The sequence below is a fragment of the Bombus terrestris genome, chromosome 8, assembly GCF_910591885.1.
Source record: "Bombus terrestris chromosome 8, iyBomTerr1.2, whole genome shotgun sequence".
Taxonomy (NCBI): Eukaryota; Metazoa; Arthropoda; class Insecta; order Hymenoptera; family Apidae; genus Bombus; species Bombus terrestris.
The window spans coordinates 5,191,652-5,213,968 of record NC_063276.1 but is presented as its reverse complement, the minus strand read 5'-3'; the positions used below and the strand labels follow the sequence as shown (position 1 = coordinate 5,213,968).

Genomic DNA, 22,317 nt, shown 5'->3' with positions numbered 1-22,317 from the left:
CTTCTTTTTCGCCCCCATACGATCCTTTCCCACGGAAGGAAACTACCCTTAACGAGCGAGCTCCTTTCTGTTTCCCCACCGACTTGCTCGCCTATTCTCCTTTGCCTCTCCTCTTCCCTCTTTTTTTACATACTGCGAAGAATACATTGTGTTATGAAAATTGCTTGAATGATGAGATTGTTTAAAAGCTAGAGTTGCCTGATTTTGTACATACCTCTTAGAATGATGCTTGTCCTAAGAAATGTTAATTGTTCAAGGTTGTTTCTCCCTCCATTAGATGGTTTGGTTATATTGTTATGTTGTTTAACAACAAAAAGAATATGTACATGAGTCTTCGTGTCCTCTGAAATTATGTTTATTTAACCATATTCCTCTTGATTTTATGATCGTATCTTATTATTATATGTCTGTCCGATTTTTGTACCTTTTGACATTATAAATGTACTAAGGAGAGATTTGTTTAATTAATAGCGCTTTCCCCTTCCACTAGATGGTTTGAATATTGTTAACTGACTACTTGTTTCTTCCTCTTATTTCTCCTCGTATGAAATATTTGATCTTTAATGGCCTAAGTCTATATACCTGTTTGTAAAATATCAGGGAAGCCGATCTATAATCGAAAAATACATAATTTTATCGAAAAAATATACAATTAGATTTTTTAATCACTCTATATATTTAAAATTTTTTTTATACATAAAGATATTGAACCACATTCTTTGAATAAAATAAAATCAAAATATTATAATAAATTTTTTGTTTAAAATATTTAAAGCATTTTAGAATAATTAAGAATATTTTTTATGTTACATTATCTTCTCTTTTGTGAGCGGTCTCTGCAATAATGTTATATCTTGATGCAAATAGGACATACATCCAAGCACAATTAGTCTATTATAAATAAAATTATATCGGAAAATTACTAGCACATAATACCATCAACATACAAGCTTTACCAAAATTTAATACGCGCTACTTTCGTCCCTAATAATAAGCTAATTAAATTCACATCTTATTTTCATTATTTCTTTTTGTATTATAAATATAAAAAAAACAAACTTATGAAAAAAAATTTATAAAATTTTCTCAATTCATATTGGATATAATTTAAACAAAACATTAAGAAATAAACTATAAAAACTATAATTTCAGAAAATAACTGGTAAAAGAATAGAAAATTTGATTAGCATCATGAAGATTGATTTGCAAAATTGAATACTAATTTTTTAAAATGCAATGCATTACAATTATAAAAAGATTGCTTCGGAAAATTGCAATTCGATTAATAATCGATAAATTATTAAATCTCATTATATGTTAAATGCGCACTGTCATCGACTTTATTGCATAAAAATCAAAAGGATATATGAAAATTAATTTTTTTACGAGTTGAAATGATATAATAACGGATTACACTTCATTTATATTATTTATATTAAAAAAACAAAACTAAATTTCGATTTATTGATTCGATTCGTACTGATTTAGATTAGTAGTAGCAGTAATTATAATTTCTTATTATAACTACGACAGTATATGTAATAACATTCATTGACTTTTTATTTTAAATTTCTCTTACGAACTTACAAGCAGAGACATCTTACCGTACCGGTAAATAACTTGATATGTATGTATATGTATATATAATCAAATATGGTATAAAGTATAATAAAATATCCACAAGTTAAGTGATCAGATTGATATTTACATTATTTTTATTACAACTATCTTTTTTATCTTTATCATTATTTATCTGAGTAATCGACATTCGTAACATAATATTTACTTTGATATCGCTTTAAACATCATATTAAATCCTACATTAAAGTGTTTGCAAACCCCCAAATTTAGTTAAAGAATTTGAAGTGCACGAAGGTTATGGCAAAGATGGATTTATCATTATTAAAAAGCAAATTTCGCGGTACAATGCTTGGTGCTTTAATCGGCGATTGCACTGGTAGCCCTTATGATAGCGGCGATCAGTTAACAAGCGGCATGAAATTAGTTTTACAAAAATCATTTGATAAACTGGAAGGTCCACCATTCAAAGGTATATATTTAAATAAGTCATCATTCTATAAAATAATAAAAAATATAGAAATAATAGTATTTTTCTATAGAACATTTTTTTTAATTCTATAGCACCTGTCATGCAGTTTACAGATGATTCTGCTATGACTTACTCTTTGGCTAAATCTCTGGTTGACCAGAAGGAATTAGACGTTGTTGATGTTGCAAAAAGATTTGTTAAAAGTTATTACCAAGAACCTAATCGAGGCTATGGTATGGGTGTTGTAACGGTATGATGTTAAATCTATCATAATTTTGTAATCCTGACACATAGATTGATTCTGAGATTCAAATTTTGTTAAAGGTATTTCAAAAATTACGGGGTAACAAATTTGTAGACATTGTAAGTCCAGCCAAGGAGCAGTTTAATGGACAAGGGTCATGGGGAAATGGTGGTGCAATGAGAGTTGCACCTATTGCACTATTCTCTTATCAAAACTATGATAAACTTTTAGATACAGTTAGGAAAGTGACTCAGATTACTCATACTCATAAAGTTGGAATAGATGGGGCTATTTTGCAAGTAATTGTGCTTATAAATTCATTAACCTGTTATAGTCTCATTGAGCAATTATAATCCAAATATATTTTTATTATTTTTCAGGCAACAGCAATTTATCAAAGTCTGCATTTAAATCCAAATGAAGAATTAAATGTAACAAATTTTATTGATGATTTGATTCATAAAATGGATCAAATAGAAAAAGATGAAGAAGGGTAACATAAGATAATACAATTTTAAAAATTATTGTTTTTTTAAAATGCTTATTTTTCGCAGATTAGGTTTGTCAGAACCGCAACCATACAAAGTACAGCTATGTATGGTAAAATCACTAATATTTGAAGATAGTGAAGGCTCACACGATGAAAAGGTGATACAAAAGTTGGGAAATAGTGTTGCAGCTTTGTATTCAGTACCTACTGCAATATTTTGTTTTTTAAGAGCACAAAAACCAATCACGGGTATACAGACAGATAATCCTTTCAGAAGAGCAGTTCAATATGCTGTAAGTACAATATATTACCTATCTGAGTAAAATAATGATAAAGTTACAATTATTAATATCAATTAATTTTTTCTCTTTAATTAAAAATTATACATAAAACAAAAATTACTTTTCAGATCAGTTTAGGTGGTGATACAGATACCATTGGTAGTATGACTGGAGCGATAGCCGGTGCATATTATGGAGAAGAAAAAATTAGTAGTAATCTTTTACGGCATTGTGAAGCCTCAGAGGAATTTCGAATTTTAGGCGATAAACTACTTGAATTGTCGGTAGCGCAATAGAAATTTCCTTTTATTTACGCACAAGATCAAATGTAATAACTGTTTTATTTTTTAATAAGAATCTTGTAAAAATGTAATTATCATTAAGACTGTCTTTGTTAACTACTCAATTATTGCTAAGTTATTCGTGAAATATTTTTATGACAGATTTATAACATCTTATGTACCTATAGCTAATATGAATTTGTACATTTATCAAATAAATAATCTGTACAATCTTTTAAATAGTTTTAATTATTCTTAAAATTACAAGAAAGTATTTATATGTATAATGCAAATACTTTCTAATTACTAATAGAACACAATGTCCAGAAATAAAATATTAATTATCCAAGGCTTTTATCTAAATAAATCATGGAAATAGGTCAGAAAATTAATTTTAAAAATTTAACTTTTATTAAACTGAATTATGTAAAAGAAATTTGACATTTCTCTCAGCTGATAGGATTCAATATGGCTGCTCAGAAAACACGTTGCTTATCCACGATTGAAGAGACGCCTACAAATGATTTCTGTGGAGTATAAGTTAAGAAAAAATTACAAAAAAAGATAGTAGAAATCCTTTAAATATAAAATTTTACAATGGCTGGCTGCGAGGAAGTATTAGAAGGATTTATTTGTCCAATATGTATGACAGATTTCAAAGCACCTAATCAATTAACGAAACATTTCGAGGATTTCCATAAAGATGATCCAGAAATTTTGAAGTCGCTTAAAGGTAAAACTTCAAACTTTCATAATTATCCTTAAATCTTATAAATTTATTAAACAAACATATTAATGGATTATAAAAATTGATAATGTATTTTAAAAGTAAATGTGTCACAAATATTTAAATCATTTTATTTTTCTAGATCTTTTTGGTAAGGCTAAAAAGAAGATTTTAAAGCAAGATGAAATGTCAGATTCCTTTGCAAATAGTATACCATCAACTACTAGGCAACGTAGCCCAGAACTTAATTGGGGACCTCAAGAAATAGGTATTGACGAAGAGAAAATCCTCTTTGATATTGATTTATGTTAAAAAATTTAATATTAAAACAATTTTACTTTGAAGAAAAGAAATTTATAATATACTGGAGAAGATAACAAAGATATATTCAAGCTATCTTTTAAAAAGTTAACAAAAGATCTGTAGAATTTAAAATGAATTATAGATCCTTCAAAAGAAAACGTTATATAATTATGTATTAATAATTTTCAGGTGCAATGACGTCACATACAAACTATTTTAAAGAAGTAAGAAATATGAGATTGGAACGTTACTCTACAGAAACAAATAAACTTCTCATAAGACTAGATAAATTATTAAACAATTTACCATCTGATCCAGTTGATAGAAAAGGTAGAATACAAATTTTATTATTCATTTTACAAAGAAAAATTAACTAATAATTTACTTTTTTTATGATAGTTCATGAACGCACTATTGTGCCATGGATAGATGAAAAAGATGTAAAATTATGCCCTACTTGTGCAAAAAGCTTTCATGTCGCAAGAAGAAAACATCATTGTAGACTTTGTGGAGCTGTTATGTGTCACAATTGTACAATATTTCTATCGTTACAAGATGCAAGTTGGTAGTTTCAAAATTATTAAAAGAAAAAGATATTGGAAAAAAAATTTTTGTAGAAATTTAATTCCTTATGTTTACAGGAAAAATGACAAGTCCTGTTTCTGTACAAGATGATTCAGCAGTATCTCCTACTTCCGAACGACCAATTTCGGAACGTTTAGTACGTGCGGGTATTGGTCTTACAAAATTGGCGAGGTCACCATCCAGTGGTAGTTTAAATAGTGTACTATCCTTGGTTAACGATTCAACAGGTAGCGAGCAGCATTTTAGAATTTGTACGCACTGTGCGAATCTACTTGATGCGAGAGAAAAACAAAAAGCGAAACATTTTGATAAACCGATAGTATGCCAATTTTATGAAAAGCTGAGGGCATATATGGAAGAAGCTTCGCAACACGTGAAAATGTACAACAAAATGTGGGAATCCTTAAAGTACGTGGTCCAATAATTGTAAAATGGACATTTGTAATACTATAACATTTGTGTACAATTTTATATTGTTCCTAGCACAAAATTACTCGTACGAAGTTAAGAGATATGTTTTTCAGTGAGGGGGAATCCACATATAATTTAGAAGATGCTCAAGCTTTAAGAAATAAGATCGCAAAGTTAGGCGAGAATATAGATTTAATTAGCAAAAGAATTTCAGTACTCGGAACGAGATGCGTAGAAAATCCTCCGCAGGATCAAGAACTTCGATTGCATCATATGGTTAGAGTGTCTGCGATGATCTTTTTGAAAGAAGAATTATTGAGCGTGCAAGCTTTACCTTCAGAAGAAAGATACGCGGAATTACAGAAAGAACGACAGAGACGTATAGAAGCTAGAATTGCGTATGAAAGACAATTGGAAGAAGAACAAAGAGAAAGACCGAAAGAGCAACGTAAAAGGGAGACATGGAACCTCGAAGTTCGACCCATTATGAAAGAAAATCAGGTGACATTAATTTATTGAATAAACGGGAAAAAAGTTTTATCAAAAAACTATTCTTAATTTAATACCATTGATGTCATGTTCACATAGCCAAATGTGGTACTAGATCAATCACAAGGTTGGGGTCCATCTAGTGTCACTCCCATAATGCCATCTTCTATGGATCCTATAATTGAACAAATGAGTAATCTTCGAGCTTACATTAAGCAAGCTAAAGCAGATTGCAGATATGATGAGGTTGCAACATTAGAACGCAATCTTAAAGAGCTCCAAAGCGCCTACTTCACAATGAGAGAAAGTAATAACAGCGATGGATAAAGTATACACATATCTGCATTTCTCTATTAGGTAATTCTTTATTTCTTATCGGGTTTAAATAAGACTTAATAAACCTTCCCATTATATCGAAAGTTTCACGTATCACTGCATCCATTTCATGTATTATTGCACAACGTGATGTACTTTAAAAGTTCCTTTGCATTCATGAATTTAATTATAAATATCATGATGATATTTCGTAATGTATACATTTAATATACTAAATTATTGTATATATTAATATTGAAAAATATATATGATTTTTAATACAATATTATTATTATTTATTTAATTTCGGTTCTACAGCCCAGAAACATATCTGGTTTTGCAATATTATCTGAAACTCACACATATTTACATATTTCTCACATTTGACTTCATACAAACAAAGTTCATAAAACTAAATCTATTCTTATATACATATATATGTATATTATAATTCAAACTTCTCTTAACATATATATTTGTAAAAATTATAATATGGATTTTTAATATAATATTTATATAAGATTAGGAAAGTATATTTTTTTTATAAAATAAACTTATAATATTTATTTATACACTGTAGTTTTTAAATAAACCATATGTATATATATGCATAATATAAGAATAATGTGATGGTATGCCTTTTCATGAAAAATTATTCCACCTAAATCAAAGTTTAATTTTCTCTCTACAAATATTTTATAAAAATATATATTTATAAATAATGCTCATCATTTTGGAATGTTAGATGTTTCATAAATGAAAAAAGTATAAAATATGTATATAGTTACTAAAACAATTAAATCCTGCATTATTCATTATATTCTAGTACTGTAACTGGCAATTCTTTCGAGCTCAATGCATTTTGCGCTACATTCGTGTTATTTTCGAGATTGTATGTACTATCAGAGTAACGAAGATCAACAATACATTGCGGTAATTCGATAGAAGATATTTCGTTTTCATCAATATTTCTACTGGATAAATGTAATGAATCCTTTGTTTCGTAATTGGTTAAAATTTCATTTGACGAAATTGTATTATTCAAAAATACAGGAAGTTCTTTTGATAATACTTCTTGATATAATTTCGTTTGTTCTGCAGATTGTCCAAACTGATTTAAAAAAACTGGCAATTCACCAGATGATATTTCTTGTTGCTTGAGTACTTGTTCTTGTTTTCTACATTCTTGTATGTTTTCTTCACTACTAAATTTCATCAAATCTGACATTTGTGCATTTAATGTTCCTTCATCATTTTCTAATTGCTTTTTGTTGTGTTTCCCTTTTGAGGAAATCAATTGTGTTGACTGCATATTTCTTTCCAAAGAACTATCATTCATTACATTAGGATTAACTGTTTCATTGTCATCAACTTGCATAGGTAATTCAAATATCAAAGATTCATTAAAATTAAAATTTTCAAGTTCTTCCTTATCTTCCAATAATCTCTTTATTTCGTTAGAGATATCTACAGGTGCTGCAGGTCCGTATTGTGGCCGTTTTGGAAGTTCCTCTAAAAAAAAAAGTAAGGACTTTATTTAAGTTACAATAATTATATACTTTATAGCAAGTTACAATAATTATATACTATATTTCTTTATTATACCATTTAGTAGTTCTCCAGCAACATAATCTGCAGCTCTAAATAACTGAGCTTTTGTTAAAAGGCTCAATAAATAACCCAACGTTGGTCTCCTTTTACCAATTGTCCCCCACTCTGATAAAAATAATTCTGCTGCATTTCCTTGCTGTGCAGCTTGCTCAATCATACTATTAAAATTTAAACAATAATAAATGAGAAACATAGTTTACTTTATATTAAGTATAATAAAATATTATAATAAAAGTATAATACAATTTTTTATTGATATTTGCTACTGTATACCTAAAATGTTCAACATTAAATTTTGGCAGATTAGAACCATTATCCTTTGGTATAATTGCCATTAACTTTTTCCATGAATTCTGTATACTTAATATTTGTCCCAGTTTATATAATTCCGCAGGCCTTAATTTTCGTATCTCTGTGTCGAAACAAATTGTATTTTGCGACATTATCCTTGTAAATCCTTCAATGTTTATGAAACGTGAATAAAAATGGGCAGTACATAGAAATAAACTTATATTAATTCAGCAATAAAACTGGAAAATAGTTTCTAACAACTTACGATTTTTTAACCTCAATTCTTTGAATTTTCATACATAATTACGGATATATGGTCACATGGCTAACGACCACTATAGAGAAAGACAAAAAAGTGTATTTTTTCTCTCTCTCTCTGTTGATCCTATTATCCATTAGTATATAAGGATATAATAAACAATAAATAATAATACAAATATTAGTATATAATAAACATACTATCCATTAGTATGTAAGTAATAATTATTTTTCAAGATTTACTTTTAGGTTTACATTATTTCTACTACAGTTCACTTACATTAAAAGTAGAAAATGTAATATGTAATTTCTGAAATACATATATAATATATATAAAATATAAACTTTGGGGAAAATGATATAAGGAAGCACATATTAAACATAGAATATTTGAAAAATTTGTCATTGAAATATTTTATTTTTATGTCCTGTAAAAAGATTGGTATATAAAATTTATTAAAAAGAATGTCTTTATAAGACATGTGTATACTAATTTGAAGCACAAAAAATACAAGAGCTGTAACACATACAAAATATCACAGCCTTGTTCAAAGTATGCATATTTTGAGGTAGATTATAAGCTAAGAAAAATATTGACTGATTCAGTGAAAAAAAAGAAATGCTAGTTTTAATATTCTCTTTTTTGAATTTGCACACTTCTATTTTTAAGAAATTCGTTGAACGTATTATTACACATCGTAATCGTATCGTATTATTTACACATAGAGGAAAAAGACATTAAGTTTTTCTGCAGTTTTTTCACTTCAGGCACTAATTTTGCATTGTATATTATGAACCTTTCAATGCCCATTATAATTACATTTAATCTTATTATGCATAATTTGTTAAATGTAATTATATATAAGCATCATTATTTTAATGATTTTAGAATATAAACTCTGTGAATATGAAATAATACCTGAAACATAGGTCATAAGTAATTTCACAATTAGCTATACTACAATTAACTAAACATTATATTTACTGACATCAGAAAAAATTGCATATACCATAATTTCATAAACGATCTGATATATCTTTGGCATTTTCTTTGCCATTAGCAATTCGAGATCCAAATTGAAAAGCTCTTTTAGGGAAATTAGCTGTATTTCGGAAACCAAGTTTATATGCCACTAAACGTAAAAGTAATTTATCTCCTAATCCAGATGGCATTTTATCTGTTGGATAACACCTATAAATAATTTAATAGTATGATTTCGTTTTACTTTTTATTTTTCTTTCTATATTTACTTTATCAATTTACCTTTCCCATGGTTTCAGTTTTTGAACATATTCTACGATATTTTCATCTAAGTATGGCAGTCTAGATTGTCTTCCATGATCTGATACGATACGATCATCACGGCCTAAATTTCTTTCAGAGATTCTAGCTAATTCAATATTTAGTTCTTGTGTTAAAGCATCCCAACCCTTATGTCTTAATATCGTTCTATGTCTCATATATCCACCAAACAATTCATCTGCACCCATGCCTAAGAGAAGTACTCTACATGGGGATTCATATACATTTGTATTCAAATGAATTGTGCCCTTTGCTCGACTTGCAAACCACACAGCACAACCTAAGCTTTCATCTAAGATAGTGCATAGTGGATATAGTAAATTACAAATTCGCGATGAACGATATTTCTGCAATTCTCTTTGACTGATGTTTACCTGAAGAAATTAATATAAATTAGTTGTTAAGATATCTTTCATATGTTACAGGTATTTCAAAGTATATTTTGATTGATATACTTCTACAAAATTCCATTTTCGTTTTGGGCAAATCTTTGTAAGCTCTACAAACGTTTGTTTTCCAGTTTTTCTGTCAGGAACATCATATTGGTCCTCCATACTTTGTTTTTCATTATTTGCACTTGATTTCTTAGATGTATTAATAGACTTTTCAAATGCAACATTGATCAAGTCAATAGGTTCATGTTGTGATACATATTTATCAGCAATTAGTGTTAAAATAGCCGAATCCAATCCTCCAGAAAATAATATACCTATTTTTGAATGATTGCATATAACATCTTGTTTCTCTAAAACTAATTTAATACATGTTCTACAGAATTTCGGCTGTTTCTTTATTCTAACTTCCACAGCCTTATAAAGAAGTTTCAATAATCGATTGACTCTTTCAAGGATATCTTTATCTTCTATCAGATATTCTAGTATTTTACAAGAATTTTCCAAACAAGGACTATTTTCCAAATATTCCAAGTCTTTAATATTAGGATGCAAATGTAGACACGTTGATACATCTGATTTTAATATAGCTTTTTCAATATCAATATCTACACCCAAATGTGTTTCTAGTGCTTCAATAATATCAGTAAATCGCAAATCTGGCTCCTTCCATGGGTAGCATGTAAAATTCACTCTAGAATTGTTTAAATTCATAACAAAAATTCCAATTGCAGGAATTTCCATAATTCTATTTACTTCTTTACTGGCAACAGATGTCAATGTTAAAATATTTTCATCAGTATCCACTTTTAAAAGCAAACTGTGTCTACCGATAACATCTCTACCAAAATACAGAAGATTTGTAGACTTTTGAAAATATATAAAGCTATATGGTCCTTGGATTTCTTGGAACACTGATAGTACACTTGAACATGACTGTAGAGCATTTAACAGCACAATAGTATCACATATATTATCTTGAGCCTAAAACATAACATAATCATTCAATAATATTCTATCTCATTCCTTATTAGTACATGAAATAGTTATAATATAGTCAATATATTCGCATAATATATAATATTTACCAAATTTCCAGAAAATATATCTCCATTCCAAAGAAGAATATTACCACTCGAATCTATAGCTGGTTGTTCACAAAAATCTGAACCCTGCATCCATAATACAGAAGCAACAAAGTGACCAGACCAAATTGGAGTCAAATTTTCAAATTTCTCAATTAAGCCATCAGGACCACGGGCAATTATTAAATTCTTACAAGCTTCCCACTGAGAGAGAAAAATATTAAATATTATAAATAATATTATAACTTATCAATTACAATTCTTGTTTATGATTATAATGTATATTTCAATAATAGTACCTCATGTGAAATCTCTATACAATTTGCATGGTTTTGTGAAATGTTACAGAATATTCCACACATGGCTACATTAGCATAAACATAACCCTTTATAGTTATAAACCAGTTGATTTACAAATAAATGTCTTGTTATGTGTATATCTCAAATCATGCTTTATTTAAGCATAATCGTACGTATGTTTTTATGATATGAAAATAATATAAAGGTAATATAAAATATACAAAAAGTATGATTTTAATTACGTTAAAATTACGTTAGCATTTAATTTTAATTAACAAATTTCTTCCAATATTTTTTAATTTCATTTTAAAATATTTAAAATCGTCAAAAACATGCAAAGAAAATGTAGATGTTAATTTGAACGTATTTCATTGTTCTACATGAGTTCTCGCCATGTTGTCAAAAATGGCAATCTTAAAGAATCGATAATTAATTAAAATTCACGCATTGGACCTTGTATAGTGATATTGTGTGGCATAATATATTTTTTGTACATATTTTATTTAGTCATTATTAGTTAGCTCAAGCACAATCTTACAATTACATAGCTGTTTATACGTTTATAACTTATATCGTTTATGACAGTTCTTCGATTTATTTGCAATATGATCAATACGGGGTTTGTACTATAAATTTATATTTTAAATCATAAATTGTATTATACATTATAAATTGTGTTATATATTTATAATATAAATTAGTATAATATAATATAATATAAATTTATAATTCATATATTACCTATAACATAAACATAAATAAAAACATAAATTACTTATAACAGATTGTTTAAAAATAAAACAAATTGTTATTTGCAATCATTTTGACGATTATGCAAAAGAAGATAACTGTAAATTATCAATTTATTGTTTGGAAAAGTTCATTAAATTTGAGTGAAAATTATACATATTGTGCTGTTAATTATGCTCTAGTTACATATTATTTGTACATAAGTTAATTATAAATGCTACAAAAATATCATTAAATATATAGTAAATATCATTACTGCAGACGTTTAGGTAAATTTATTCTTTTAACATAGTGGATCCTAATCAGAGACATATTTTAGTTACTGAATATTGTAATTAATACCTTATTTTGGATATTTTATATATTTTTGTATATTATGTGCATTTTTATATCTGCAAATTTCTCATAAATGCATAGACACCTGCAGTCTAATCATTATCAATACATATTAATAAATATATATTTTCATATGTACAGATATATATAGATGTATGTTTTTAATATCTATTAGTTTTATAAAATAGACTTATCATGTATAAATGTTTAATATATGTATATAGAAAACTTGCTGGCCGCACAATCTTTATTACTGGTGCAACAAGAGGAATTGGGAAAAATATTGCCTTGAAAGCTGCAAAAGATGGGGCAAATATCGTCATTGCAGCTAAAACTGCAGAGCCACATCCAAAGTTACCAGGCACCATATACACTGCTGCCAAAGAGAGTAATTATAAAAATAATAAAAAATATTAAATAATAATTAATTAATTATCTCAAATTTTGATGTATGAAACCTCTTTCATTAAAGAAATTCATTTGTTTCAGTTGAGCAAATGGGTGGTAAAGCATTACCTTGCATCGTAGATGTAAGAGATGAAGCACAAGTAGTGTCTGCAGTAGAAAATGCTGTTAACAAATTTGGTGGTATTGACATTGTTATTAATAATGCCAGTGCAATTTCTTTAACAGGCACAGAATTTACAGATATGAAAAAGTATGATCTTATGAATAACATCAATGCCAGAGGAACATTTTTAGTGTGAGAATAAAAGTTCTTTACGAATTACATGTACAAATCAAGAATGATAATTATTATTATGATATTTATTTTAAGGTCCAAGATATGTTTACCTTATTTAAAAAAAAGCACAAATCCCCATATAGTAAACATCAGTCCACCATTAAGTATGAAACCAATATGGTTTAAAAATCACGTTGCGTATACAATATCTAAATTTGGAATGTCAATGTGTGCTCTTGGCATGGCTGAAGAATTTAAGGATATTGGCATTGCTGTAAATGCTGTCTGGCCAAAGACTGGTAAATTATTCATTTTTTAATTTTATTATTTTCTTAATTTTTATTTATTTGTATAAATGTAAATTTATTCTTAATCCAGCTATTTATACTGCCGCGGTTGCAATGTTATCTGGTGCTGAATCAAGTAATTACAGTCGTAAACCTGATATAATGGGAGATGCTGTGTATGCTTTGATTTGTAAAGATAGTAAATCTATTACTGGGCAATTTTTAATTGATGAAGAAATATTAAAAAATGAGGGAATCACGGATTTCACAGATTATGCATGTAATCCAGGTATATTGAGTGAAATATAATATTTCTATAGTGATCTATAATTAATACTTTGTTAAAGGAATCTATTATAAATATTTCTTTCTCTTTTTTTAGAAAATAAAGATAAATTAATGCTAGATTTCTTTGTGGATGAAAATTTGGAGTCTTTGGGTTCAGAAGTTCATTCATTATATAAACTAACACAAAAAGATATACAGGATATTAATAAAACAAACGGAAAAATTGCACAAATATTTAGCGTTATTCAAGCAAACTTGAATAGTGATCTTGTTAACAAAACAGGCGCCATATTTCAATTCAATGTCAGAGGTAAATCAACCTGTGAGATTAAATATTGTCTTTCATTGATTGCTCTAGAAACATGTCAATTAATATAAAGTTAATAGGTAGTGAAGCTGGTACATGGTTTTTGGATCTTAAAACTGGACAAGGTTCGGCAGGTAGAGGAGAACCTAGTCAGTCACCAGATGCTACATTAACAATGGATTCTGATAACTTTTTTGCAATGTTTTCTGGTAATTAAATATATTTATGTATTAAACGCATTAAAAATTGATTTAGAATGAGGTTTATCAATAAAAAATTTGTATTTGTTTAGGAAAATTGAAACCGACATCAGCATTTGTAATGGGAAAATTGAGAATTAGTGGAGACCTTCAAAAAGCAATGAAATTGGAAAAATTAATGAATCTATTAAAGTCTAAACTTTAAGAATCAAATGTTTCCTCTTTTTAAGAAACACTGAATCTAGAATATTCTTACATGAAACTAGAATATTCATATTGTTACTTTTATTTTAAAGTTTATTGTTAAGTATAAAACGTTTATACAGTTTTTAAAGATTAATGTAAAATATATTTTTATATACTCTCTTGTAATATATTTTGTAACAACAAATAATAAAGGAATTATACAATTTAAATGCTCAAATAGTTATTCATATATTTCAAACTATATTTACAAATATCATTGATGTTTGTCATTTTCCATGAAAGCAATCTATGAATATAGGCAATATCTTATTCCTATAGTTTTTACCTTTTCATAACTTCCAAAGAAGATAAATCCTCCCATAATTATCCACATTACTCTGGGACCCACACCAGCAAAAAGTCTACAAAGTTTCCAATTTTAAAGTCAAATCAATATAAAATTTGAAAAATTATCCATTATAAATCAAATACCGACTTACCCATGAAAACCTTTATCTCTATATATATCTTTTAATACATATAGTATTTTTAATTTTGAAGTATTTCCATTTCCATGTGAAAGCATTATTCTTGTTTTTATAACATCTAGTGGTGTAGTAGCAGTAGCAGAAATACCACCTACATAATTACATGAAATTAATTATAAAGTAAAATTATCATAGGATACTAAAGATTTAAACCTGCAATTGCTCCACATATTGCACTTTCTATAGGAAGAATTTCTCTGTCAACATGCAAACTCCAAACTTTCTTAAAGTATTCCCATATTGGAAATTGTATTAAACTAAAAGGCATATCTCTTAATATAGTGCTCCAATAACAACTATATAATAATCTAAGATTAATATCTTGTCTATTTAGCATTGAAACTTGTCTCCTTTGTTTTATTACTTCCACAGGTACTCTTATTAAACAGGCCACCTTCATTTAAATTAAATATAATTAGAATTTTATTCTTAATGAAAATTCTAATTAATTACTTTTCTCCTAAAAATTACCATTTCTGCTAAAGATGCTGAACCCATGTGAAGGAACAAATGATATTTCTCAGGTACTCTACATTGCGTTATATTTTTAATACCTTCATATGTGACGAAAAATAATGATGCTAAAGTATTGTAAAAGTTTAATTTATATGTAGTTGTATATATTTCTAAATTACTTTATATGACTTCATATTATAGCACTTGTTTACCGCTTGGTGCAGATCCAATTATTACTGGAAGAATTCCTTTATAAAGATTAGAAAATCCTCCTGATTTTGCAAATCCTTGCTTAGATTGTAGACGTGTTTTTAATGTGTCTAATGGATGTAATATTACATCGACAGATGTCCCAGCCAGTCCTCCTGCCTATTTAAATGAATACTTGAATTATAGAATAAATGAATTATAATGAATAAAGTTTCAATTTTTCAAATACTATATAAGTTAACAAATAAGTTAGATCAATTTTTGTCTCCCTTATATAAATAAACATTTTGTTACTTACTATTATACTGCTATTATACTTACTATTATACTGCTATTATACTTACTATTATACCCATATATAAATAAACATTTTGTTACTATTATACTACTATTATACGTACTATTATACCCTTATATAAATAAACATTTTGTTACTTACTATTAAAGACATAGTGAAAGTAAATTTCGTATCTATTGTTTCCAACGTCATTTTATATTATGATAACTTTATTAATTTGGGTTAAACTACACTCGTTGGATGAATGGATAGAAGCTACGTACGCTAAAACCGCTTTAACTTTACATACGCATAATTTTTGAACTACCAAATTTCTAAAATTAAGGAGCATTTTTTGTATTCCACGCATTGAAAATTATTAAATTGCAATAAAAGAAGATAACAATTCTATTTATTTTTGTGCATAACAGCACAAAAATAACCTAGTTTAATCTACACACACATGACTACTGTATTTCGTTAAAAATTTACTTAATGTTATCATTGAAGTAAAATTTTCATGTCATTGTTTTTTCGTGTCATGATAATATCTATTATCAATTAGAAATGATGACTTTTCGAAGAAATAATCTATATTCTTATTTTTTAATCCTGTAATGGTAGACTGAAAACTTATACAAATTTTCTGTATAGGTATAAAAAATCTTCGTAACAATATACGTAGGTAATTTAAATAAGTTTGATACGGATGAGTTGAATTCTGAACGGTTAAAAGATTACAGTTCAAGTTGGTGTACTTTCACAGGAAAAATATATGTTGGGTTATTATCAGTATATAATGAAGTCATAGGTACTTAAAAAATTCGAATATTTTACATATATAAATTTGAATTTTGATAATAAGCAAATAAAGAGAAGACAATTTTACTACATAAATGAAAAAAACAATTTCTTCATAATTCTTTAATTTTTAGTAACTGTATGCAGAAAAAACCATTGTTGTTTTTTCATAAATATTTCTTCCATATGTTTTTAATTCTTTATATTTTGTAAAATTTAATTCTGCAATAATAGGCTGAATTCATTATAAGATTATACGTATTTTATTATAGATTTTTAATGACTTAAAGAGAGGGATACAGTTACCATTTTTTATTATGTATAGATAAATTAAAATATTATTCTAATTCTGTCCAAAATCTAAAGGTAAGTAGAATTGGTATCTGAAGTTCCACGAGAACCAACTGATCGTACTATATGAGGATAAGGAATACGAAAACCTTCGAACATTGCGTTTCCCTTTCTCACGTCAAATGATTGACTCGACATATTCGCCCCACACGAAAAATATGAATTTGATGCAGGTCTACAAAATAAAAGGAATTTTCCAGTTATATATCTTGTTTAGAATTTGAAGTTATAAAATAGTTTGAAATTTTTAATTTTGGACTTATATCCATATACCTCATTTTTGAACTTCTGTTGTTGCCCGATTTTATTGGTGTAGATACATCACTTAAAGAGTTTAAAGTTCTATTTTGCATCTCGAAAGACATTAATTTCTTTTTTTGTTCAGTATTTTCCATTTTCAGTTTAATATATTTATCTCTCACCATTTTCATGTTTTGAGTTAAGCTATAGTAGTGGGACTTCAATGTTTCGTATTTTTTGTCCTTGAGAATTTGATTAAAAACATATGTTTCTTTCAATTCAATATACAAAAGTTAGAAAAAAGAAAAAAAGAAAAAGAAAGTAAGAAACACACGATTTCATGAAAGCGTTGTATCATAATTTTCATTTGATTATTCTGAAAACCACATATTTTGTGTAATGATTCCAATGATTCATTCAATGGAGCAAAGAAATTCTCTACTTTCGACAATGATGGTTGCTGTAACTCGACAGAAAAAATATCAATCTGCTGACATTGAGGACACTGTTTTTCAGCTAAATTATGAAAGAGAAAACAGATTTATTCTTATATACAATATGAGCATATACTTATAGCATGAATTTATTATTTTATGCTGTTTATTATTGCCTTGTTGTATGCATCCATTACAATATATGTGACCGCATTGAGTCAAGCAAAATGGTTTTTTCCCTCTATGTGGTGTGGCAAAACACTTGTTACATATAAACATATCCATCTCTGTTAAAAAGAACAAACAACGTTTATATTTTACTTTCGAATAAAATTCACAATTTAAATTATCTATGGTGTGTTGGTAATCTTATTTTGTGCTGAATCAGTAAAATTAGCGCATGTGGCGGGAAATTCAAATATCTCAATAAATTAGAAAGATGAATTACACAAAGAAAGTTCGTATTTTAAGATTACGTTGTATTTTCTCTATAATTAATATTATTTAAATTTTACTTTGTAATTCTCATAAAAATACATTTTCCTCAATTCTTGCTTCAAATTTGCTGCGAACTTACCAAATAATCTAATACATACATTCAAATAAATAAGAAATTACTGAAGATTTTCATCTTGTAAATTCTTGTAAAAAATAATTTAATGTAAGTTACGATGTTTGAAATTTATCGAGTCCTGAAAAATCAACATGGAAGACAAAAAGGGTCTCGTTCTGCACATATGTGACATGCAATAAATGTCTCAGACAAAGACAGAGACACTCTATTCATCTCTATCTATCTTGTAGTATGAGAACTTTGTTGCTTTGTTGATTTTCACAACTCATTTTTCAAACAGTTTTTCCTATTGAGTGTGGAGGTTCAGATCGTCTGTAGGACCGTAATATTGAAAGAACTTGAATTAATAACTAATAACTGCTTACGATAATAATTAATAATTGCTAATACTAAAGATAACCTGTCTCTGCACATGAATAGTGTATTTTATTCTGATATAACTGATACTGTTATGTGTTGATAATGGCGACTGTAAATAGGTATTGTAAATCGAATATATATAAGTTGCATACTAATGTAATGTTATTTGTTCATTACTCCATATATTTTATTTAGGATAAATGACTTAAAATTAATACAACTTGTGAAAGAACATGAACTATTATACAATTCTTCTGCTGAGAATTATGGATCTAACGCCGCACGAAGTGATGTATGGAAAGAAATTGCGAGGATTATGGGATTACCAAGTAAGGAATAAATTTAATATTTAAGTGTGAAATACACAAAAAGTAGTAAAATTATATTGAATACCAAAAACCAAACATTTATAAACTATCTATATTTTAATAATAGATAGTTATTAGATCCAGTTTGAGTCATGTATATCCAAAGAGAACAACAGGATTAGTTGATTAACCATATATTTGTATACTGTCCTTTTTGGACTACTAAATGGTACATTGGAATTTTTCAGATGCTACATAATCTTCTCATAATTTTAACAACTTTAACCCTTAGACGACTAATAGACAATAAAAACTATATTGTAAAGATAATGGCAAATGATTTACTTAAAGATAACGAATTGTGTGATAGATTTCAAAGCAGCTGTGTTTACATAGATCTACACCATATTATCCATAACAATATTTCATATCTTTCCTTTTATTATTTTTTGTACATACGATATCTTTGAAGATCTGATTTTTTTTCTTCAGAACAAATTTTTGAATTTTTTTTTATTACAATTCTATCAGATATATATCATTGTGTGCCCAGTTATATAAAACAAAAAATGAACAAAATAAAATAAAGGAAATAAAGCAAAAAAAATGGGCAAGATGCATTATTTCAAGCATCCTGTACTTATTGCAAAATGTGTGTTAATTATAAACTTTGTTCCATTTTAGCTTCACGATGTAAAAGGAGATGGATTATTATTAAAGATCAATATCTAAGATTTTTACGGAGGAAACCAACAGTAAGAAAAAAACGGTCTTCAAAACCATATCAGTATCAATTTGAAATGGATTTCTTAAAGCCACATTTGAAGCAAACATCATTATATGGATGGTTACCAGAATTTTATACTCACGATGTGCGAAGATCGCCTCGAATTTCAGATACGATAATAGAAAATGCCAATTTAAACAACACCAATAATAGAAAATCAAGATCTGAATCGATATCTGTAATCACTTTACCATCGAATTCTCTTCCAACTCAACTTTCAAATTCAAATTCAAAGAACGCATATGAGAAACCTCGTATAATCGGATCTTCATCCCTCGTAATGGAATATGCAAATGATAAACAATGTGAAACTCGTGATGTTCTAACGAAATACTTCGAAACTGTAGCTGAAACAGTTCGAGAATTTCCACCAACGTTACAAGTGAAAGTAAAATCAGAAATATCAAAGATAGTTCATCAAGCTGAAATGGAATATATTCATCAAATTCAACTACAACCATATGGACAATTGATAAACAGTTTTCCAGAACCCGAGCAAATGCCTTTTAATAACGTTATGAATTCGCAATACACAATCGAACATGCTTTAACAAAAATTGAACATCCCGGATGAAGATCGTCGCTAAATGTTTTATTGAAATAATGAGTCTATAATAAATTGAGAAGATTCATAATCTTCATCAACAATTTGCGTTTCTTGACAAGTTTGGAATTGTAATTATATATCGTTGATAATGAAAAGTTATCCAGTTAAATATATATAATATAATATATATTTATTTTATATATATGTTTAACTGGATAACTTTTCATTACCAACGATATATAATTTATATTATAAATAAATAAATAAAGTAAATATTATAAATAATACATATATATAGCATTTTGAAAGCATTTATTTAATAAGTAATAGCATGTTAAACAGAAATTAAAGTTCTAGGATTCTTATGATGAGGAGAAACATAGGATAAGGCATTAGAACTTAAATTTTAATATTGGACTTAATGTATAAGCAAAATCGCTGAGGCCTAATTATGTATAAATATAATGATCAAGATTAAATATAGATTAGGAATTTATTCAGCTTTGATTATACCGCAAGCCCAGCGATCTCCAGAATTTCCAGTAGACGCAGAAAGAGGACTGCTGCCTTTTCCAAGATCATCTTCGCCGGAATGAACGACAATTGCACGTCCTATGATATTGTTATTTCCAGTAAAAGAAATAATAGAATCTTTGATATTTACATCGGCAACTCCGCTTTCGTTTGCTAATATGTTACCTAAATCGCCAACATGTCTCACTGGACTATTTTGTCCACCGTGAGTGACCTAAAATTAGAAATCAAAGATAAATTTCTTTTATAAGCATCATTTATGGTTCGGTCATATTTTATACGTAATTTATTAAGAATTGAATGCAAATTTTAATGTGGTCTTGTTATTAAATAATAACTTACATTCTCAGGATTGAAATGTGGGCCGGTAGACATACAACCATCTCGTAAGTCTCCCTTTTCGTGTACATGGATACCATGTAATCCTGGTGTAAGTCCATATACTTTTCCGGTAATTTCAATTAAGTTATTCTCGCATTGAACCAAAGTTAGTTCCCCTGTTACATTTTTCGTTTTAGCGTTATTTGGTACCAAATGGACGTGTGCAGCCTTTAGCTATGAGATATGAATTTCATAATATTAAATAATCATATTAAGTAATTTATAAGAGTATAAATTAATTTCTCTTTTTAGAAATATTTCTTAACTTCTTTTTAATGAAATTGATATTTTGGCAAACATACTTGCGCAATGAAAGTGAGCAGTATGATTATTCGATTCATGATGAAATATTCTGAAAATAAGTAGAATAATTATATAATATTGTATACAATTATTATATGGCAAAGGTTCAATAAATTTCTATAATTTTGACCTACTTTGAGAATCGTTAAGTTAGAGTTAAATTGATTATCGATTTATTCATGAATCAACTTTTCATCTATAAATTACGAATTCAATCTGATCATTTTAAATCTAAATGTTAATTAAAAAGGAAGATCGATTATGTTTTAAAAAATATCAAAAAATAATTTTAGTTTAAAAATATATTCATACCATGAAAAATAAAAACTTATATAATTATATTAATAGATACTAAAAATTACTTGTACTCTTTTTAACAAATTTTTAAAATAAAAATGACAAATTCACAATAACTATGATGATAAAATTATCCTTAAATTATAGTAACGCGCAAAATAAGAAAATATAAGAAATTTTTATCAAGCACGTAAATTTGTGAGATAATAGCCGATTAAAAGATGAAAAATAAATATTACGCCGTAAGCGAACGAACCTTTCAATCTTGGAGAATAAATGCAGAAAGTGAAAGGAATGTACATTTATGCACGGATAATGACAAACTGGTTGGATGCGGTGCTGAAGGCCTACTTATACTATTCGCACAGTTAGATATATCCCCACTCGCTATTCCTTTAAAATGGTTATGAACAATTACTTTGAGAATGATCCTGCTCTATTAATTCACCTATTA

At 27.6% G+C, this 22,317-nt stretch overlaps 9 protein-coding genes across 12 annotated transcripts; 4 read left to right on the top strand and 5 right to left on the bottom strand.

The window, feature by feature from the left end:
* Nucleotides 1-1,645: 1,645 nt before the first annotated feature.
* On the top strand, nucleotides 1,646-3,586 carry LOC100643811 (ADP-ribosylhydrolase ARH3). 2 transcript variants are annotated; one of them, XM_003397162.4, is made up of 6 exons: nucleotides 1,646-2,050; nucleotides 2,143-2,300; nucleotides 2,375-2,593; nucleotides 2,675-2,787; nucleotides 2,849-3,077; nucleotides 3,194-3,586. In XM_003397162.4, exons 1-6 carry the CDS (start codon nucleotides 1,879-1,881, stop codon nucleotides 3,359-3,361), a joined length of 1,059 nt encoding a protein of 352 aa, XP_003397210.2. In that variant the 5' UTR covers nucleotides 1,646-1,878; the 3' UTR covers nucleotides 3,362-3,586. The 2 variants fall into 2 exon arrangements, with proteins under 2 accessions (XP_003397210.2, XP_048263906.1); XM_048407949.1 differs by having other exon boundaries at nucleotides 1,911-2,050; nucleotides 2,157-2,300.
* Nucleotides 3,587-3,792: 206 nt separating this feature from the next.
* LOC100643697 (rabenosyn-5) lies at nucleotides 3,793-6,280 on the top strand. The gene is made up of 7 exons (XM_003397161.4): nucleotides 3,793-4,079; nucleotides 4,216-4,341; nucleotides 4,566-4,706; nucleotides 4,776-4,937; nucleotides 5,018-5,369; nucleotides 5,486-5,873; nucleotides 5,961-6,280. The coding sequence occupies exons 1-7, from the start codon at nucleotides 3,944-3,946 to the stop codon at nucleotides 6,186-6,188; spliced, it is 1,533 nt and encodes a 510-aa protein (XP_003397209.1). The 5' UTR covers nucleotides 3,793-3,943; the 3' UTR covers nucleotides 6,189-6,280.
* Nucleotides 6,281-6,445: 165 nt separating this feature from the next.
* LOC100643452 lies at nucleotides 6,446-8,535 on the bottom strand. Of its 2 annotated transcripts, XM_003397159.4 has the most exons (4): nucleotides 8,344-8,535; nucleotides 8,061-8,244; nucleotides 7,782-7,945; nucleotides 6,446-7,688 (listed from the first exon to the last, which is right to left on the bottom strand). In XM_003397159.4, exons 2-4 carry the CDS (start codon nucleotides 8,228-8,230, stop codon nucleotides 6,985-6,987), a joined length of 1,038 nt encoding a protein of 345 aa, XP_003397207.1. In that variant the 5' UTR covers nucleotides 8,231-8,244; nucleotides 8,344-8,535; the 3' UTR covers nucleotides 6,446-6,984. The 2 variants fall into 2 exon arrangements, with proteins under 2 accessions (XP_003397207.1, XP_012166545.1); XM_012311155.3 differs by lacking the exon at nucleotides 8,344-8,535 and having other exon boundaries at nucleotides 8,061-8,337.
* A 199-nt stretch (nucleotides 8,536-8,734) lies between these two features.
* LOC100643329 (asparagine synthetase domain-containing protein 1) lies at nucleotides 8,735-11,774 on the bottom strand. Of its 2 annotated transcripts, none has more exons than XM_012311152.3 (6): nucleotides 11,416-11,774; nucleotides 11,120-11,320; nucleotides 10,095-11,015; nucleotides 9,601-10,013; nucleotides 9,326-9,528; nucleotides 8,735-9,255 (listed from the first exon to the last, which is right to left on the bottom strand). In XM_012311152.3, exons 1-5 carry the CDS (start codon nucleotides 11,476-11,478, stop codon nucleotides 9,354-9,356), a joined length of 1,773 nt encoding a protein of 590 aa, XP_012166542.1. In that variant the 5' UTR covers nucleotides 11,479-11,774; the 3' UTR covers nucleotides 8,735-9,255; nucleotides 9,326-9,353. The 2 variants fall into 2 exon arrangements, with proteins under 2 accessions (XP_012166542.1, XP_012166541.1); XM_012311151.3 differs by having other exon boundaries at nucleotides 9,347-9,528.
* A 30-nt stretch (nucleotides 11,775-11,804) lies between these two features.
* Nucleotides 11,805-14,685, top strand: LOC100643204 (hydroxysteroid dehydrogenase-like protein 2). Its single transcript, XM_003397157.4, has 8 exons — nucleotides 11,805-12,035; nucleotides 12,727-12,890; nucleotides 12,992-13,205; nucleotides 13,281-13,486; nucleotides 13,566-13,763; nucleotides 13,857-14,072; nucleotides 14,150-14,278; nucleotides 14,362-14,685. The coding sequence occupies exons 1-8, from the start codon at nucleotides 11,995-11,997 to the stop codon at nucleotides 14,472-14,474; spliced, it is 1,281 nt and encodes a 426-aa protein (XP_003397205.2). The 5' UTR covers nucleotides 11,805-11,994; the 3' UTR covers nucleotides 14,475-14,685.
* Nucleotides 14,361-16,751, bottom strand: LOC100643576 (S-adenosylmethionine mitochondrial carrier protein). The gene is made up of 6 exons (XM_003397160.4): nucleotides 16,109-16,751; nucleotides 15,672-15,828; nucleotides 15,475-15,584; nucleotides 15,157-15,397; nucleotides 14,956-15,094; nucleotides 14,361-14,877 (listed from the first exon to the last, which is right to left on the bottom strand). The coding sequence occupies exons 1-6, from the start codon at nucleotides 16,157-16,159 to the stop codon at nucleotides 14,763-14,765; spliced, it is 813 nt and encodes a 270-aa protein (XP_003397208.2). The 5' UTR covers nucleotides 16,160-16,751; the 3' UTR covers nucleotides 14,361-14,762.
* Nucleotides 16,752-16,852: 101 nt separating this feature from the next.
* On the bottom strand, nucleotides 16,853-18,212 carry LOC105666011 (RING finger protein narya). Its single transcript, XM_048408262.1, has 5 exons — nucleotides 17,949-18,212; nucleotides 17,673-17,854; nucleotides 17,372-17,580; nucleotides 17,054-17,273; nucleotides 16,853-16,969 (listed from the first exon to the last, which is right to left on the bottom strand). The coding sequence occupies exons 1-4, from the start codon at nucleotides 18,055-18,057 to the stop codon at nucleotides 17,108-17,110; spliced, it is 666 nt and encodes a 221-aa protein (XP_048264219.1). The 5' UTR covers nucleotides 18,058-18,212; the 3' UTR covers nucleotides 16,853-16,969; nucleotides 17,054-17,107.
* Nucleotides 18,213-18,545: 333 nt separating this feature from the next.
* Nucleotides 18,546-21,096, top strand: LOC100643083. Its single transcript, XM_003397156.4, has 3 exons — nucleotides 18,546-18,825; nucleotides 18,902-19,035; nucleotides 19,699-21,096. Exons 1-3 carry the CDS (start codon nucleotides 18,809-18,811, stop codon nucleotides 20,373-20,375), a joined length of 828 nt encoding a protein of 275 aa, XP_003397204.1. The 5' UTR covers nucleotides 18,546-18,808; the 3' UTR covers nucleotides 20,376-21,096.
* LOC100642760 (superoxide dismutase [Cu-Zn], chloroplastic) lies at nucleotides 20,644-22,273 on the bottom strand. The gene is made up of 4 exons (XM_012311150.2): nucleotides 22,120-22,273; nucleotides 21,566-21,615; nucleotides 21,225-21,437; nucleotides 20,644-21,096 (listed from the first exon to the last, which is right to left on the bottom strand). Exons 1-4 carry the CDS (start codon nucleotides 22,163-22,165, stop codon nucleotides 20,842-20,844), a joined length of 564 nt encoding a protein of 187 aa, XP_012166540.1. The 5' UTR covers nucleotides 22,166-22,273; the 3' UTR covers nucleotides 20,644-20,841.
* Nucleotides 22,274-22,317: the final 44 nt, after the last annotated feature.